We start from the raw sequence: 19,112 nt of genomic DNA on the forward strand, positions 1-19,112 counted from the left end.
GACATTTGCACTGGCGGGCGGCGTTCGTGCCAACTATATGGCTGTTAAGTCAGGGGGGTAGAAATAGCCTAAGCTACTCTATCCCTTTGAGATGTATTTATTGCTTATCTCAATAAACATACTTGAACTTGAACATAAATGGCTGTTAAGTTGAAAATTGTAACTGTTAAGATCATTCTATTGTGTTTTAATATTGAACAATTATACATATACGAAACAGACAAATCTGGTGTCCGAAATAGTAAAAATATTAGTGTGCGATGTGATCAATGTAAGGGGGATATTGGGTGTGCCTCGTATCCCCTACAACAACAAGAAGTTCGAGAGCGATGAGGCCGCCACCTACTAGCTTCAGGATGTCGTCGAATCTACATCAACAATATACTACCGCCGCTACTTTCTCGGAAACGTAAGTACCTGCCGCTTTACTTCTCTCACCCTGCCTAGCCTGGCCTGGCCTGACCTGGCCTAGCCAGACCTGACCTGACCAGACCTGACCTGGCCTAGCCTTACCTAGCCTAGTCTGACATGACCTGGCCTAGCCTTACCCAACACTAATCACCACACGTGACAGCCCAAATGAATCGCTACTAAGGACACGTAACAAGTCATATGCCCGGACACTTTTTTTTTTTTTTTTTTTTTTTTTTTTTAGATATATACAAGAGTTGTTACATTCTTGTACAGCCACTAGTACGCGTAGCGTTTCGGGCAAGTCCTTAATCCTATGGTCCCTGGAATACGATCCCCTGCCGCGAAGAATCGTTTTTTCATCCAAGTACACATTTTACTGTTGAGTTAAACAGAGGCTACAGTTAAGGAATTGCGCCAGTAAATCCTCCCCGGCCAGGATACGAACCCATGACAAAGCGCTCGCGGAACGCCAGGCGAGTGTCTTACCACTACACCACGGAGACTGCTCTTTCACCTTGGGGACTGAGTGGTAACTATTGTATAGAAGAGCCGGCTCCCTGAGAGTGGTAAGAGGGCGTGATAAGAGGCTAACGTGTGGTCTTGAAGGAAGTCGATAAAGCAGACAATTTTCAAAAGGAAGGGCAGCATAACGAGCAGGACAGGAATGGACAGACAGTCGGTTATCCCATAATGTGTAATACGCCCCGCACAGCATGGGTGGAGTGGGGGGGGGGTGTTGTAGGAGGGCATAGTATGGTGATGGTGCGGGTGAAGTACACACCGGGTCCGTCTAATTACCACAAGCTACCACAAACTACACAAACTTCAGAAAGCTTCCTGGCAATACGTTAGTAATGAATAAATATGATATATTAAGTTAGGCTGACCTAACCTAACCTAACCTATCCTAACCTAACCTAACTTAACCTAACTTAACCAAACCTAACCTAACCTAACCGAAGCTTGGATCGTCGACTTGATTTGGCGTCACCAGCTTTTTATTTTCGTCTAATTTCTTTATAAAAAGATACTTTTTCAGATTAAAATTATGTTTTTTCGTGTTGTACATTCAGGCACCAACATTATAATGAGTAAATATATCATATTTATTCATTACTAACATATTGCCAGGAAGCTTTCTGAAGTTTGTGTAGTTTGTGGTAGCTTGTGGTAATTAGACGGACCGGTACACACCCACTGAATTCCTGCCATCAATAATTGTTTTCAATAAACCATTAGAACAATGGCATCCCTCCAGCCACCATCCTTCCACTGACCCCCTCCTCTGGTCCTCCACCTCAGACAATAACCCCCCACACCCCCTCTCCCTTCCAGACATCAGCATGTCAAAATCAGTACCATAATGTGTTTAAAACTATTTAAACTAAGTCATTGTGTATCTCAAGGTATCTTAATTCATTTGAAAGTGTACATGTGCATTCGTTCATATACTCGCCTAATTGTGCTTGCTGGGGTTGAGCTCTGGCTCTTTAGTTCCACCTCTCAACCGTCAATCAACAGGTGTACAGGTTTCTGAGCCTATTGGGCTCTATCATATCTACACTTGAACCTGTGTATGGAGTCAGCCTCCACCACATCACTTACTAATGCATTCCATTAGATATAATCATATATGATTACACATAATCATAATCATTCCATACACATAATCATATATGTGTACGTCAACGTATACATACATGCGTATATATACCTCATATTAAAATACTGATAAACGAATGACCATGAACAAATTAATTTATAATTGTAGCATTATATATAATTTTAATAGACTAATTACGTGTTTATACATTTGAATGGTCCAGACAGGTGGCCAGCCTTGGACATATACACTTCTGGTAGGCACAATGACCTCATGTTAGACCCTTGATAGATTATGTGAGAGAGAGAGAGAGCTGGGGCAGGGAGGTGCGTGCCCCAGGAAGATAATCCATGCCCATGCCCCGCCTCGAGGTCAGTTCTCGAGTCACACCAAGAATAACAATCGAGCAAGTTGTCCTGACCAGGATGTGGCATATTAGGGAGGGTTGAGGAATAGGAAGCCTGTCTGATAGGGCTCTTGGCAAGCAGCTCTCCCTCAGTCTACCTATCTATATGGAAGAAATGTATCTAGGCCCTCCTGCCCCCTGCCTATTCTCTCTCCCCCACCTTTCTTCCTTCATTTCCTCCCTCCTTCCCTCCCCCTCACTGGTGAGAGAGTAGGAGTGTGAGAGTGGTTAGAGAACTCGTAGTTCTCACGCTCGTGAAATTGTCTGCGACCCTGGAGGAGTAGAGCGGAGGGGGGGGTGAAAGTAGGTGACGATGGAGGAGTAGAGGGGAGCATTATATGCAGTGAACGTAGGTGTCTATGGAAGAGTACATCATAGAGGAGGGTGAAAGGAAGGTGACGATGGAGGAGGAGAAGGGAGGGGGTGTGAAGGTAGGTGATGATGGAGGAGTAGAGGGGAGGAGGGGGGCAAAGGTAGGTGTCTATGGAAGAGTACATCATAGAGGGGGTGAAGGTAGGTGGCGATGGAGTAGAGCAAAAGGGGTGGGGGTTGAAAGTAATCCTGAGTTTAATTTTTTAGTTATATATAGTGACACCTCGGCTTACGAATGAATATTTATGAACTTTTCGGGTTACGAGCCTAATTTCTTCGAAAAATTTGAATCGGGTTACAAACTTTGCCTCGGGAAAGGAGTTTGTTGATATACGTATGGGCTGACCTAGCGCGTGGTGGCATGGTGATCGCGCCTCAGTTTACCAGTGTCTCCTGCCTAGTAAGTATCGCGCCTGAATTCTTTGTAAAGCATTACATTTGTTTTGGGATTTTTGGCTATTTGAACATCAAATTTGTTATGATATATCTTGCCATGAGTCCCAAGAAAGCCAGTGGTAAGGTTCAAGCCAAGAAAACACATGTGAGAATGACCATAGAGGAAAAACAAGAGAGCATTCATAAACATCAAAATGGTGCACAGGTTGTTGAACTAGCTAGGCAGTACAACAAATCTGTCAACAATATGCACTAGACTTGCTAAGAAAAAGGACATTATGAGCATTAAAGTGGCAAAAGGCATATCAACAATCCCGAAACAAAGAACACAAACACTTGAGGATGTTAAAAAGTTTTTATTAATTTGGATACACAACAAGGAGTTAGCAGGTGATAGCATTTCAGAGGCCATCATTTGTGAGAAACCAAGGCATTTGCTTGAAGACCTTTTAAAGAAAACCCCTGGAACGGAGGGGGGGGGGGAAAGATGAATCAAGTTTGAAAATGTGAAAAGTTTGTGTGACAATAGAGCCTCGTGGAAAACTTTTGCTGTGGTCATTACCTGGTGGAATGCACCCAGGATGGAGTATCAGGGCTATACATCTTTTAAATCATAAAAGTAATAAACATTTCCCATCAACCTTACAAACAATATTAACCTATTTTCATGTATTTCCCCCATGTGCATTTTAACAAAGTTGCTAAATTGCCTTTATCATTCTGTAAAATTTCAACTACAGTACTGTATGTATAATTTTGTTAGTATAAATGGACTGAATATTCTGAAATTGCTATTAATTTTACAATTTCAGATTCAAAGGTGGTCTGGACACCCAATTTGGTCAGACAGGTGAAGAGAGCATTTAGGATAGTTCGAAGAGATGAAGATGGTCACAATTGTGTTCGAAGAGGCAAACGCCCCCCTTTGCTCCTGAACATTATGTTCAACCATTGACCTCTGCACACCTAACACAAGGTAGGTTGAAAACTCCTCCTTCATGTCATTGGTACATTAGCCAGAAACTCAGGGCTCATGTAGGAATATCCCTAAAAAAAAAAAAAAGTGGCCCCAACAATGCATCCTCCAAGTCTGGAGGATGAGCAGGAGCATTGTCGAGAAGCAGGACCTTGAGTGTCAAACTTTTCTCTTGCAGATATTTTTTGATGGCAGGGCAAACCACTCCACATCACAGTTTTTCTGCACGTTATATATTTTTTAAAACTCTTGGATTTTCGGAATGATACACGAGCAAGGGTTTAATTTTCAAATCGCCACACAGCACAAGAGTTAGCCTATCCTGACACAAGTTAGCCCAAGTTAGCTTGTGTCCGGGCAGTGACGTCTCCTCTTGGGTAATGTATGACCTCTTCGGCAATTTTTTCCAGAATAGCTATGTCTCCTCACAATTAAACACTTGTTGTGGAATGTATCCATCAATACAGCACAGTGTATCTACAAAATTTTAATTTTTTACTTATATATAGTGTCACCTCGGCTTACGAATGAATATTTATGAACTTTTCGGGTTACGAGCCTAATTTCTTCGAAAAATTTGAATCGGGTTACAAACTTTGCCTCGGGAAATGAGTTTGTTGATATGCGTATGGGCTGACCTAGCGCGTGGTGGCATGGTGATCGCACCTCAGTTTACCAGTGTCTCCTGCCTAGTAACTATTGCGCCTGAATTCTTTATAAAGCATTACATTTGTTTTGGGATTTTTGGCTATTTGAACATAAAATTTGTTATTATATATCTTGCCATGAGTCCCAAGAAAGCCAGTGGTAAGGTTCAAGCCAAGAAAACACATGTGAGAATGACCATAGAGGGAAAAACAAGAGAGCATTCATAAACGTCAAAACGGTGCACAGGTTGTTGAACTAGCTAGGCAGTACAACAAATCTGTCAACAATATGCACTATACTCGCTAAGAAAAAGGACATTATGAGCGTTAAAGTGGCAAAAGGCATATCAACAATCCCGAAACAAAGAACACAAACACTTGAGGATGTTGAAAAGTTTTTATTAATTTGGATACACAACAAAGAGTTAGCAGGTGATAGCATTTCAGAGGCCATCATTTGTGAGAAACCAAGGCATTTGCATGAAGACCTTTTAAAGAAAACCCCTGGAACGAGGGGGAAAAAGATGAATCAAGTTTGAAAATGTGAAAAGTTTGTGTGACAATAGAGCCTCGGGGAAAACTTTTGCTGTGGTCATTACCTGGTGGAATGCACCCAGGATGGAGTATCAGGGCTATACATCTTTTAAATCATAAAAGTAATAAACATTTCCCATCAACCTTACAAACCATATTAACCTATTTTCATGTATTTCCCCCATGTGCATTTTAACAAAGTTACTAAATTGCCTTTATCATTCTGTAAAATTTCAATTACAGTATACTGTATATAATTTTGTTAGTATAAATGGACTGAATATTCTGAAATCACTATTAATTTTACAATTTCAGATTCAAAGGTGGTCTGGACACCCAATTTGGTCAGACAGGTGAAGAGAGCATTTAGGATAGTTCGAAGAGATGAAGATGGTCACAATTGTGTTTGAAGAGGCAAACGCCCCCCTTTGCTCCTGACATTATGTTCAGCCTATTGACCCCTGCACACCTAACACAAGGTAGGTTGAAAACTCCTCCTTCATGTCATTGGTTCATTAGCCAGAAACTTAGGGCCCATGCAGGAATATCCCTAAAAAAAAAAAAGTGGCCCCAACAATGCATCCTCCAAGTCTGGAGGATGAGCAGGAGCATTGTCGAGAAGCAGGCCCTTTAGTGTCAAACTTTTCTCTTGCAGATATTTTTTGATGGCAGGGCAAACCACTCCACATCACAGTTTTTCTGCACGTTATATATATTTTTAAAACTCTTGGATTTTCGGAATGATACACGAGCAAGGGTTTAATTTTCAAATTGCCACACAGCACAAGAGTTAGCCTATCCTGACACAAGTTAGCCCAAGTTAGCTTGTGTCCGGGCAGTGACGTCTCCTCTTGGGTAATGTATGTCCTCTTCGGCAATTTTTTCCAGAATAGCCATGTCTCCTCACAATTAAACACTTGTTGTGGAATATATCCGTCAATACAGTATCTACAAAATCTTTAAAATCACGAACAAATCTTTCAGCCCCTACTTTGTCTGAGCTGGCACCCTCACCATGCCTCACAACACTATGAATACCACGTCTTTTTTCAAAATTTCTCAAACCATCCCCTACTCACCTTAAACTCTTTCGTATCTGCAAAACTCGTTCTAGGGGTTTTCTTTATAAGATCTTGCATGAAGATTTCATTGTTGACCAAACCACACACTGGAAATTGAATAGACGACGACATTTCGATCCGTCCTGGACCATTATAAAGTCGATTGTGATGAGATGAGGGAAGCAAGAGCATTAAGTAGGCAAGAGAGAGAGGTGAGGAGATGGCAAGTATGTACGTATGTACATGAATAAAACATGTACATACTTATACATAACGTGTGTAAATAGTGTAATAAACACAATAACAGTATTTTGGGAGGAGGAATGTTGGCGAGTAATGTGTTGGAGGAGGGAGGGAGGACTGGCAGGGTGTGGCAGCTCACTCATGTTTTTTGGGCTCACCATACCAAGATAGTGGATCGTTATGGTGAATACATACGTAGATGGGTATATACAATGTGTGTATATAGTGTAATAACAGCAAAAACACTGTTTGATTGTAGAATATGTTGCATATATGAGGCTCATAATTTTGAGCATAGCGATGTTCTATACTTTGAATTATATAAATTCCACAAATTACACACTTTTAAATAATATTACAGCAAAAAAAAAAGAAGAAATGAATGAGAAACTTCAAAATAATTGCGCAACATTTTATTCGCAGCAACTTCCATCGCACGGGGTGGCGGGGCCGACAGACCCCCATCGCTCCAACGCTCAGCGCCCATAATTTGCTCAACTTCCCAGCTCCATCGCAGCTAAAGTAAGTCACATACAATATTTTTTGTTTAGTTTCCCCGTGATCAGACTCTGCATTTTAACAATATAAGAAGAGAAAAAAAAATTTTGGAAAGAATTTATTTCTTGTGCACCAGGGTGTTATTTGGAGACAGAGCAGTTCAGTGGTTAACTACTAAATTTTTTTTTCTCCCACACACACACCCCCCTAGGAAGCAGCCTGTAACAGCTAACTCCCAGATACCTATTTACTGTTAGGTAACAGGGGTCATCCCCTTTTGTACAAAGAATCTGCTAAAGCTTTTAGGGCTAATCTTTGACACTCGTTTGTCTTTGTCGCCCCATATTTTTTACGTCCGAGTTGAATGCTCTAAGGCCCTTAGCTAACTTTAGGTCATGTCCCATACTTCTTGGGGAGCTAATCGACACTGCTCCTCTCTTTACATTCCTCTCTCGTTCTGTCTAAACTCGATTATGGCCCTGTTTACTCGTCTGCTTCTCCTTCTACCCTTCACCATCTGGACACACTGCATCATACTGGGTTACGGCTCAGCTCTGGTACCTTTCCTTCGACACCTACCCTAAGCCTGTATGTTGAAACTGGCGTCCTGTTTCTACAGGATCGCTACTGTCTTCTCCACCTTGCACGGTCCTTACAGCACCCTCACTCTTGCTTATGTCATGCCTTGACCTTTACCCATCCTGTGGTTCCTGTTCCCCTTCACCACCTATCTCTTTCTGTACGGTTGTCTCTTACAAAATGCTCTTTCAGTTTGTGTTACCAATATTTCCCCTCGTGTCATTCCGTCTTTGCCCCTATGGAGGGGTCCCCGTTCCTAAATTCTGTAAGCCTTGACCCACATGACTAAAACTTTTACCCCTCCTACAGTTCTAAATCACCTTTTCCTTGAACACTTTTCTTCACACTTCCACTCTATTTCCATCTTCACCAATGGGTCTTAAGTCTGCAGACGGTGTAGGCTACTCTGTTGTTTTTCCTGACTGCACCTTTGTGTCTCCTGCCTCCGGAGACTAGCATCTTCATGGCAGAACTTTATGCTATTCTCTATGCTCTTTTCTCGCTGTCAATCCTCCTCTGTGTTTGTAGTTGACACTTGCAGTGCCCTCATGGCTCAAGAATCCTTTAATCCAGTCCATCCTTTGGTAGTTGAAATTCAACATTGGCTGTTTCTTATCTCCAGTAGATTTAAGACAGTGGAATTTCGCTGGATTCCCACCCATATTGGTGTGTTCTTAAATGAGCGTGCGGACACTGCCGCTAAGGAAGCTATCCGCACCTGTCCCATCTCCCGTAAAGGTATTCCTTATTATGACTTTTACCCAGTTATTCATTTCCCCATTCTTGCCCGTTGTCAGGGTTGTTGGTCTTCTGTTACTGGTAACAAATTGCGTGCTCTTAAGAGTAGTGTGTTCCCGTGGCCTTCCTCTTTCCACCGTAACCGGTGGTGGGAAACGGCTCTGGCGAGGTTGTATATTGGTCATACACGTTTAACTCACGGGCACTTAATGGAGCGCTGCCCTGCTTCTTATTGTCCAAACCGTTGTCTCTACGTGTCCTGACTTCCAGGACTTACGTGTCTTGCTTCCCGACCATCCCTCACTGTCAATTGTCCCTCGATAAAATTCTTGGTAAATTCAATACCTTTGATATTGTTCGCCGTATGCGTTTTTGTTCTTGTATCGGCGACGTTAGTGATATTTAGCGCACTATGATTATCCCACACATTTGATGGTTTGATAATTACTGTACTGTACAGTACTTTGGTTTGGAATGTATCAAATAAAGTTGTTTCATGTATTCAAATGTGTGAGAAAATCCACTGGGGCTGTGAGATGAAGCGAACCTGTAACAAAGGCATTGCCAGTTGCATACTCTACCACCACTGATGGTAAAAGTCTTACAACTGGATATCTTGTGTGACGGGTTATGGTATCACAGCTATACTGAACCAAGATGGTATGGCTCTCCCTCACATAAATGAAAGAAATGCTGCTATTGGCCTTGCAGTGTGTAAGTTGCAGGTGGAAACGAATGAAAATTATCAAATAAATAATTAAACAATTTACTGAAATAGTAATGAACAAAAATAAGACATGACAATACTTGACTATCATGTAATGCAAAGGTGAACAAGTTAGTATGACCTTAAATGCAAAAATAAACTATAAGCAGTGAATAAAAGTATGAAGATATACTGGTGTTCTGAAGACAGCTACCATACCACCATGGCATCAGTCACACGACGTTGGCTGGAAGTGGACGACGGGTTAGAGACACCAAGGTGATCCTAGAGCACTAAGGGAGAGATTGCCTCTCCAGGGAGGCAGCGCTCTTTATATAGTCCGGCGGTGATGACTCATCCAGTGTCAACACGAGGTGGACATGTGGTCAACTAGCAAACTGCTCGTTGTGGCTGGCGGTGCCTTTGTGTTGAGCTGTACCACTGTCAGTTGAAGGCGGCTAACTGCTTGTTTGTGGGGACAAACTGCCAGTTAGCAGTGGCGCCCGGCTTGCATCTGAGTCGTACCAGGCCGTGCCAGGCCCTGGGGGGTATGGAGAGGTGGCAGGACTGATGACTCTTCTGGGCTGGTGTAGATGTATACTTCCAGTGCAGAGGCATTGAAGGTGAAGGGAAAAGGCAGTTCCAGTGCTATGCAGGGGATTCACGTGACACTTGTGAAGCCACAGAAAGTCTGGAGGCCCTACTGAAGCCAGTCCAAGTATTAAATAAAACCCCTGAAGTACGCCGGTGAAGGGTGAAGCAAGACCGTATGCCCCAACTTCAAGCACACACAGAAAATCACGTTTTGGTCCCGCCTCTCAACTGTGTATTTGAAGTTGGGGCGTATGGTGTTGAACTGCTTCAGCCTTCACCCGAGTGCTTGTAGGTCTTACGTAAGACGTTGACTCAAGGAGGGGCCTCAAAACTTGCTGTGATTTATGGGGAAATCCGGTTGTAAGACTTTTACAAAGTCAGTAATATACTGTGGTAGAGTATGCAGCTGCCAGTGCCTTGGGCAAGGGTTTACGTCGCCTCACAGCTCCAGTGGCTTTTCTGCTTGGTGTATATCAGGTTGTGATTTTGTGTGTGTACCGTATTGTTATGATCTCCGTCTGATAAGTCCTTTCTGGCCTCAAGAGTCATTTTTACCCACCTAGAAAGATTGCAGATGGCCAAAGCAGTTATTTAAGTTAAGAAGGGACAAGTCTTAAACAGAATTTTGCATAATATTTGACTGTAAAGGGGTAAATTGAGGTACTGTAGATTGAAAAACAAAATGGTGAACCGGGCAGGCGGTACTCACAATTAGGCGAGTACACTCGGGAACTTTTAAAGTGCAACCAAACATGCTTTAGGCTCTCACAACAAGAGGTGAGTGGTGGTGGCTCAGGTGCTCAGCCAATCAGAGCACCTAAGGAGGGAGGGCAGGAGTGAGAGGGGGGTGGTATGTGGAAGTTTGGTGACAGTTGTGTGTAGTTTGTTCATCTTCATTGTAAGTTTCATGGCTTGGTGTGCATTTCCCTAGTAAATTTAATTAGGGAAAAATTCAGGTGTTTGATTTTTTAAATCCACTTTTTAAATGTTGAGTTGTTAAAGGCTCAAAGTGCATGGAGTTTGTTTGGGAGTATGGCATCCTCATGCTGTTGCGTGCTCGCGTGAGGTAGCAAAAGTGATGTAAAGTTGTGGGGTGTACATGCTTGGGACGTCCTCTCTCGGGATGGCTGGTGTTAGACCTGCGTGTTTGTCGGTTGTTGAAAAGCCGTCATCCTTTGCTGTTGTGGTATTGATTTTACATTGTTCATCTTGTAATTAATACTGTAGTGCGATATCTAGGGCTACCATTTGTAGGTTTAAAATGTCTAATACAAACAGTTGTCCAATGAGTTTTAATAGGAAATATCATCCACCAAGCACCATTGTACAATTATATTAATTGATAGTATATGGATTGTGCAGAACTGCTTAGAATGATCTTTAACACTTGGCTATATTGGTCATGTCAAATACCTGCACGGTGAATGCTCCAAGACCCTTTCTTTATTCAGTGTTGTCACATACCTCATGGGGGTATGGATAGGCAAACACTCATTCGGTTAAACTTGCCTTGTAGTACTTTCAGAGCTCAGTAATTTGGAATCTGGTTAGCACTTTCCAAATAAATTGACCTTTAAAGTGAATTCCTATTTAGGTTTAAAACATTATACCGAATGAGAAACTCGGATTATATAGCCGAACACCAGAAATGTTGTTATTCAATTTGGTTGCCTAAAGCACATTCAAGGACTACACATTACATGGCATTCCAGGATTCCTCTATACCTTGCCTTATGCTGTAAACATTGCCACAACCCTGTGTTTTATTGATTTAAATGGCCACAGGGAGGCATACAACACTGCAGATTATGATGTCATTAGTTATCCACTGTGCTGACAAGTGGGCTGACTGATGTTCGTTGACACCTGTATCGTGCTTCAATTTAATCGCCAGGAGATCACCCTCTCACTAGACTCGTCTGTAGGAAGTAGAGTATAGTATCTCCAATTACCTTGGATCATAAATAGCATAAGACTTGGGGGTAGGAGAGGGTTGCAGTGTTTGTCATGGCTCTCAGTTGTTCCTGGTATTAGGCAATTTAGTTCTGGAATCATTTTTGTTGGCCAATGTTAAACTTTTTCGAAAGTAGATGTTATTCTGAAAGGGAAGGGGTGGGGGGGAACCTCTATGCTTGGATACAGTTATCTAAGTGAATACTTTGATTTATACAGTAGAATAACTACCTTCTTTTCCTTAGTCAAAAAGGTTGCTTGTTTATTTCTAGGGACTTGTATTTTCTTTTATTTTTAACTACAGCAACTTTCAGTGAATGATAGATTCTTACTGAAAGGACCTTTACTTCATTGTTGTTGCTTTATGGTCATCTCATTGTGTACAGGGATTCCGCGAAGCTTTTGGGGTTAGTCTTTGACACTCGTTTGTCTTGGTCAGCCCATATCTCTTGCCTCCGAGTTGAATGCTCTAAGGCCCTTAACCTCCTTAAGGTTTTGTCCCATACTTCTTTGGGAGTGGATAGGCGCACGCTCCTCTATTTGCACTCCTCTCTCGTCCTGTCTAAACTCGATTATGGTTGCCCTGCATACTCTTCTGCTTCTCCTTCTACTCTTCGCCGTCTTGATGCTTTGCACCATACTGGGTTGCGTCTCGGCTCTGGTGCCTTTCGTTCGACTCCCGCCCTTAGTTTGTATGTTGACACTGGTTTTCTCTCTCTTCAGGACTGCCGTGATCGCTACTGTCTTCGCTATCTTGCGCGGTCCTTCCAACATCCTTCCTCTCGCCTCTGTCGTGCATTGACTTTTCCTCCTCCTGTGGTTCCTGTTCCTCTTCATTGTCTCCCACTTTCTGTCCAGTTATCTCGCTTACAGGATTCTCTTTCTGTTCATATTTCTAATGTTTCTCCTCGTATTGTTCCTTCATTACCTCCGTGGAGAGTCCCCCTTCCCAAGTTTTGTACGTCCTTGACTTGTATTACTAAAGCCTTTACCCCTCCTACAATTCTAAAAAGCCTCTTCCTTGAGCACTTTTCTTCGCACTCCCACTCTATTTCCATCTTCCCTGATGGGTCTAAGTCTGCGGATGGTGTGGGCTACTCTGTTTTTTTTCCTGACCGTACTTACATGTGTCGCCTCCCTTCGGAGGCTAGCGTCTTTACGGCAGAACTTTATGCTATTCTCTATGCTCTTTGTCTCTTGCTTTCTCATTCCTCCTTTGTGGTTGTAGTTGATTCTCGTAGTGCCCTCATGGCTCTAGGGTCCTTTAATCCTGTCCATCCGGTGGTCATTGAGATTCAACATTGGCTGTTTCTTATTTCTAGTAAATTTAAATCAGTAGAGTTTTGGTGGGTTCCCAGCCATATTGGTGTTTCAATGAGCGTGCGGATGCTGCCGCTAAGGAAGCTATCCGTTCTTGTCCCATCTCCCGTAAAGGTATTCCTTATTCCGACTTTTATCCTGTTATTCATTGTTCCCCGTTGGCAGGGTGGTTGGTAACAAGCTGCGTACTCTCAAACTTAGTGTGTCCCCGTGGCCTTCCTCCTACCACCGTAACCGGCGGTGGGACACTGCTTTGGCACGGCTGTGGGTTGGTCATACCCGCTTAACCCACGGTCACTTAATGGAGCACCGCCCTGCTCCTTATTGTCCGAATTGCGTTGTCCCTCTTACAGTTGTGCATATCCTTGTTGAATGTCCTGACTTCCAGGACGAGCGTGTGTCTTGCTTTCCGACCGTCCCTCGATAGAATTCTAGGTGAATCGGATACTTTTGATATCGTTCACCTTATGCGTTTTTGTTCTCGTATTGGCATTCTTGGTGATATTTAGCTCCCTCTGATTATTTCGCACTTTGATGGTGCTACATGGCCTTCCTGGTTTGGTGCCTTCTTTTGGTAATTACCTTACCTTCATTGTTGTTTCATTTTAATGTGGTAGTTGTGATATGGATTGTTCTGGCTCACGTGCAAGGTCTTGGATTTTTGTCTGTTTTATATTAAGAAATTGCCAGTCTTTTTACTATTTGTAGAGTTAGAGATCTGCATTAAGGCCTCAATATTATTCTTTATTTTTTTTTATAACATGTTATCAGCAATTTTTGTGGTTGGTAATATTTAGATTGTCAGTGATGTATGACAAGGCTTAAGACCCCTTGTGGTATGACAGCATTTTTCCCCAGTCATTTCTTTAACAAATGAAAGGGTCCTCATAACCATTCTTTTGTCCTTTCTACCATGTACCTGTTTGTTGCTTCTTGGTCTTTCATTTGGTACTTTGGCTATTAAAACAATGGCCTTTGGTAATGTTGCAATTACCATTTCTAAAAAAAAATGAGCAGGTTCATTAGGCAGGGTTTGTTTTTAGCAAACAAAGTTTGACAAAAAAAAATTCCATTCCTTCAAGACCTTGCAGATGTTAGGTCAAACTAACCAACAGTAATCTGTTTTGCCCTTTCAAACAATGATGGTTTTAATCTAGGTAAAATTTCAGAATATCAGAAGTTTGGCAGACAAATCATTTAAGAGCTTTGATTAAATTTAAGTTACCAAAGACTTTGTGAAAACCATGTTGTATAGATGCTTAGTGTCACTTTTCTAATGTTTTGTAAATTTAAATGACCTTTAGTTAAGTTAATCATAATTTGTACAAAGCTTAGGTGTTGCATAGCTTTAAATTTACTTTCAAATATGGAAACTAAAATATTGACTAAAGTTTCTTCCACTTTAATATTTCAGACTAATTTGCAATATTTGTTAGTTTATGTAAATTGAATAGGTAGTCCACTTTTACATCTTTTCAATGCATTTTGCATGCACCTATGTAACAAGTTACAAATAGGTGTAAATTTTACCAAGTATTTATTTTCAAAGTAAAAAAATTTCAGATGTTTAAACATTGCATCAATAGTAGTAAACAATTTCCAGCATAATTTCAGGACAAGGTATATAAAGTAGTTTCATTAAAATTGTTTTATTTAATAAGTTTTACATATAGTACTTATAATACATCTAATATTTATTACTGTTTCAGGTTGTGGGACAGGTGCTCCTAGATGAACAGAAGATCCAAAAGGCCAAGACAACTCCACAGACAATCACCTGTAAAAGAAAAATAAACATTAAACAGGGACACTACTTTTATTATCACCAATGCCTAATAATAAGCACAAAAAATCCTAACATCCTATCTTTTAAGATAGGCTCAGCAAGGCCTATCCCTTCCTCTGGTTTCAGTGCAGAGCTTGTTCCCTGAATGGGTGCATTACATCCACCACTTTAGTGCCATCAACACATGGTACATATGCTTTACTGAAAGCACTGTACAATGCATGCCAGGCACTAAAGTTTTAGATGCATCCACCCATTCAGCAAACAAGCCCTGTGAGAATTAACAATGTAACCATTGTTAAGGGTCCCTACACCTATGCAAATCTAGTCCATCTATTAGATGGGTAGTAGAGCAAAGCTCTGAAAAAGCCAAGCCAGGGAAGTCTGCAGGACTGCCTGGTCCCCTTTTATGAAATGGGGTAGGATCAGTACAAACTGCATCATCCCCTGTGGGTTGTAACAGTAGGACATGGTTACACACCTATAAATGGACTAGATACAAGAATTAAGATTAGGTCATTGATATAGCTAAAACATCAAATTCAAACTCACCCACTTTTGTAGATTTCCTTTTGCAGAGTAAAGGTGCCTCACTCCAAGCCAGTCCATGCATCATAATCACCTGAAAAATATTTCAACAAATTAATACGTATCAGATTTAAAGCCAATCTTGCTTTACTTCACAAATTCAAATAGAACAAATTTCTTTAAGGAATTTACCTTTCCTACACATTCTAGTAGCAGTAGTAAAGATCTAATTTAGCAATATAAATATATATGGCATCAATTTGCCAAGTTTCAGTAAATGTCATTTGAGAAACTATCCACAACTGCACTTCAATGGCAAATTACATTTATCTTTAGCCAATGCTATATTGTTTAAGTTATTACTATTTTTTTTTACTTATGCAAATCTATTCAGATTAACCTACAACTCACCTGATTCTGTTTAACCGATGAACTCTTCCAACTGACAGAGGGACTTCTGGACTTTCCAAACCACATTCTGGAAAACTATATAAATTTAAAAACCAAGCTAAACTAAACATTGATTATTTTTTTTACTTTCAAGGGAAAAATACCATCTCTTAGAACAAAACTTTTCCTGCCATTAACTTTGACTCATGATGACCCTTAAGTGTTATACATTTATAGATTAAAGCTCATTTAACAAACATTTAATGTTAACTAAACAAGATTTATATTTCATTAAAAGTATTAATAAAACACCCTCAACTATGCTGTTTAAGATCTAATGCCCCACATTACAATTTTCACAATTTCAACATACCATTCTATTCAATACATTCCTGAAAGGACTAAACTTGCAGATATGGTACCCACTAGCCTAAGCCTAGACTTCCATACCCCTAATATTTAATAGGTTTTTAGCAATTAACCTGTACCCTCTAATTCCAATGTACACAACACTACTTACTGTAGATCTGCAAGTATTTTCCTGCAGCTCTTTGTTGCCAGGACCTTCCACAACCTGTCATGTGAACAGTAAATATTACTAAAAGGTTATTTGCATAGCGATGTTATTTTGTTCATACCTGTACCACCAGTTTAACAGTTGCCGTTTTAAATGGCACACTAAGTATCGTGTTGTCCCATCTTTACTACAAACAAAGCTATAGTCATTTCAAGTCAACATCCTATACAAATTTTATTTTCCAACAACTTTAGTCATGAACATTTTTCTGGAACATTGCAAACAAACTTTAATTTAACAACCATGTATAACATTTGAATAAAAGCAATACAAAATTTATATATACAAATTTATTGTGTCGAATTATGTACCAAGCTTTTTAGTCTAAATTCATAATTAACCCAACTATACATCCAAGACTGTGATTTTACTAAATTTAGTAATTTTTACACTAGCAACTATACAAGGCCATATTCTCTCCAGTTATCACCACACTTCTGCAGGTGTAAGGTTCTATCTCCCCCATCTGCAGCACTTAGGACCACACTTGGTCTTTATTATAAATTTCTTTATGAACCTGATACAGTACTGTTGTGGGAACAATTTAGCTACAGTTCTGCCAAAGGAATGATTAACACACCATGCAAGCCAACTAATATTAAAGTTAGAAGAATGGGTGGTGTGGTGGTTATGTTATGGTTGAGTAACATGGTACAAGAGGGCAAGTAGTTGCTGAGCAAGTATGCCAATTTCAATTTCTAGCAAACTGGCAGATACAGCAGAAGTGCACACTTTCTCCATGGATTCTAATGTCACTAAAGTTCCTACTAGAGAGTTACTGGCCACCATTCACTAATGACTAGGGGAAGTTAGCTCAGAGCATCTTTGATGTGCTTTGATGGCAACGAAAATGTTGCCCCCCCCCCCCTTCAAAAGTTGAGCTTGTCTACAGCATTTCTTTTTTAATTAACTATGTAAGGGGGAGATTCTGAATAGCAAGTGCCAATAGGCACTGCCACTGGCTTATGGCAAAAGATTCTGTAGCAATAGAACTATAAGCCACACTTTCTCCCCCCCCCCCTTCCTCCCAACTGTTCAGTGTCAAAAGGGAGGGGGGGGGGGGGTGTCCTTTTACTGTACCACTTACATTTTAGTGTGGGCTTCATCCACTATTCTGATGTTAGCTGGAACATTTGTGCCAGCTGCTGGTTTGAAAGGGAGGCATACCATGTGCCAATTCAGGAAGCTTTCCACGTTCCTCACTGCATGTCAGCTCAGGACCTCACTACCATGTTGGGAGGCAGTTGAAGACTAACCAATCAACATTCCAGGCTGGAGAGCAGTGCCAGCTCGGGAAGAATTTACCACCTGCAAAAATTTTAAAACTCTCAACAATCTACACCATCTATCTCATCTTTACCTAGCCCCCAAACCTTACATTTGTCAGCATTAAACTGCATCTGGTAGTCTTAACCATTTCAAAACTATATAGGGCATCGGTATTTTCTATTTGCCAATTCTGCAACTATTGCAGTCTAAACCATAATCTTGCGAATAACCGAGGTCCAAGGAGAGCTTTTAGGCACTACTTACAACACTTCTCCCAACTTAACCCCATTTATACCGATTTCCTTTGGTATAGCCATGACCTAATCAACTTCAGTCAGCATTCCCAATGATCCGAGCCCCTATCAATGTTGCGCCACTATCAAAATCTCAGCTGAAGTCAAGGTACACAAAATCACAAACCTTATCACCATTTCCTCAACTATGCAACCCAATCCATGAACATTTAGTAATAAAACTATGCGATTCATGTATCTAGTCATGTTTCTCAGAAAGAGTAGAGAAATGGCACTTGCAATGTTAGATTCTAGTAACTTTCCTCACAATAGACTAAGCTAATTGGTCACTAACTTAAGCGTTAAAGTTAAGTCAAACTTTTCCTTTAAAACTTGCTATATTAGGAACTTTCCACGGCCGGCCTTTACCCGACATAATTAAATAGGGTAAAAACGGTATATTAAATGCAGTAAAACTACGGTAAATTCAATATGATAAACTCTCATTCTTTAAGCATGGGCTGCATAGTACGTGAACTAAACTAAATGTTAAGCACCCTGGCAAACCACTTCGTTCTATTTAATTTCTTTATTTAATCACTTTGTCCGCCTAGAATTTTTAGATTAGATTAAAGGAACACCCTCCCTGGTAACGGCTGAACTAGTTAACCAAATACAAATATTTAGGTAAAATACTTGCATAAAACCCGTCTACTTCCCCCACCAGTAGACTTGTTCAGCTAAAGGCATAATGTAATGTTCCACTTTAGTAAATAAAGACTTAAACACTACCCCATCTGTGTAGTTACCGGTTACCTGACATTCAACGCCTAAAATAACCCATCTATTCCCCATAATTGTTCGATATAACTTACCTCTCACCCGCTGGTCGAGTACACAGCAGTATATATCCTCCTCCATCACTCACCGCGTGGATACTATTTCACTCTGGCCGCAAATTGCCTCAAATCACCTACGTTGTCCATAAACATATATAGAAGAGCAACTGACCGTAACATCCGTATAGCGATCATCACATAACGTGGGAACATTAGTAGTACTGCTGTCAAAACATAGATGGCGCCAGGACAAACGGTAATTCCTATGGACTCGCCTAGTTATGCGTAGGGAATTGAGCTTCAGCTGTTTGGTCCCGCCCCTCAGATGTATTCACCTAGTTGTACTCACCTAATTTGTGCTTGCAGGGGTTGAGCTTTGGTTCTTTGGTCCCGACTCTCTCTTAAAACCTTCGTTTATTACAGTATCTACATAAAATTAACATTTATCTT

General features: G+C 40.9%; 1 protein-coding gene and 1 long non-coding RNA gene across 3 annotated transcripts in view; one reads left to right on the forward strand and one right to left on the reverse strand.

The window, feature by feature from the left end:
• Positions 1 to 14,848, forward strand: part of LOC138373584 (uncharacterized) — a 432,068-nt gene extending 417,220 nt beyond the window's left edge. For both annotated transcript variants that reach the window (XR_011231203.1, XR_011231205.1), the window contains 2 exons: positions 7,076 to 7,174; positions 14,750 to 14,848. This is a non-coding gene — a long non-coding RNA (uncharacterized lncRNA). The remainder of the gene's footprint in view (positions 1 to 7,075; positions 7,175 to 14,749) is intronic.
• On the reverse strand, positions 14,674 to 18,801 carry LOC138373583 (uncharacterized). The gene is made up of 6 exons (XM_069339833.1): positions 18,699 to 18,801; positions 17,409 to 17,629; positions 16,265 to 16,318; positions 15,766 to 15,832; positions 15,379 to 15,448; positions 14,674 to 14,817 (listed from the first exon to the last, which is right to left on the reverse strand). The coding sequence occupies exons 2-6, from the start codon at positions 17,489 to 17,491 to the stop codon at positions 14,768 to 14,770; spliced, it is 324 nt and encodes a 107-aa protein (XP_069195934.1). The 5' UTR covers positions 17,492 to 17,629; positions 18,699 to 18,801; the 3' UTR covers positions 14,674 to 14,767.
• Between the last annotated feature and the right edge of the window lie 311 nt (positions 18,802 to 19,112).

Source organism: Procambarus clarkii, chromosome 42, assembly GCF_040958095.1.
Source record: "Procambarus clarkii isolate CNS0578487 chromosome 42, FALCON_Pclarkii_2.0, whole genome shotgun sequence".
In the NCBI taxonomy this organism is placed as follows: Eukaryota; Metazoa; Arthropoda; class Malacostraca; order Decapoda; family Cambaridae; genus Procambarus; species Procambarus clarkii.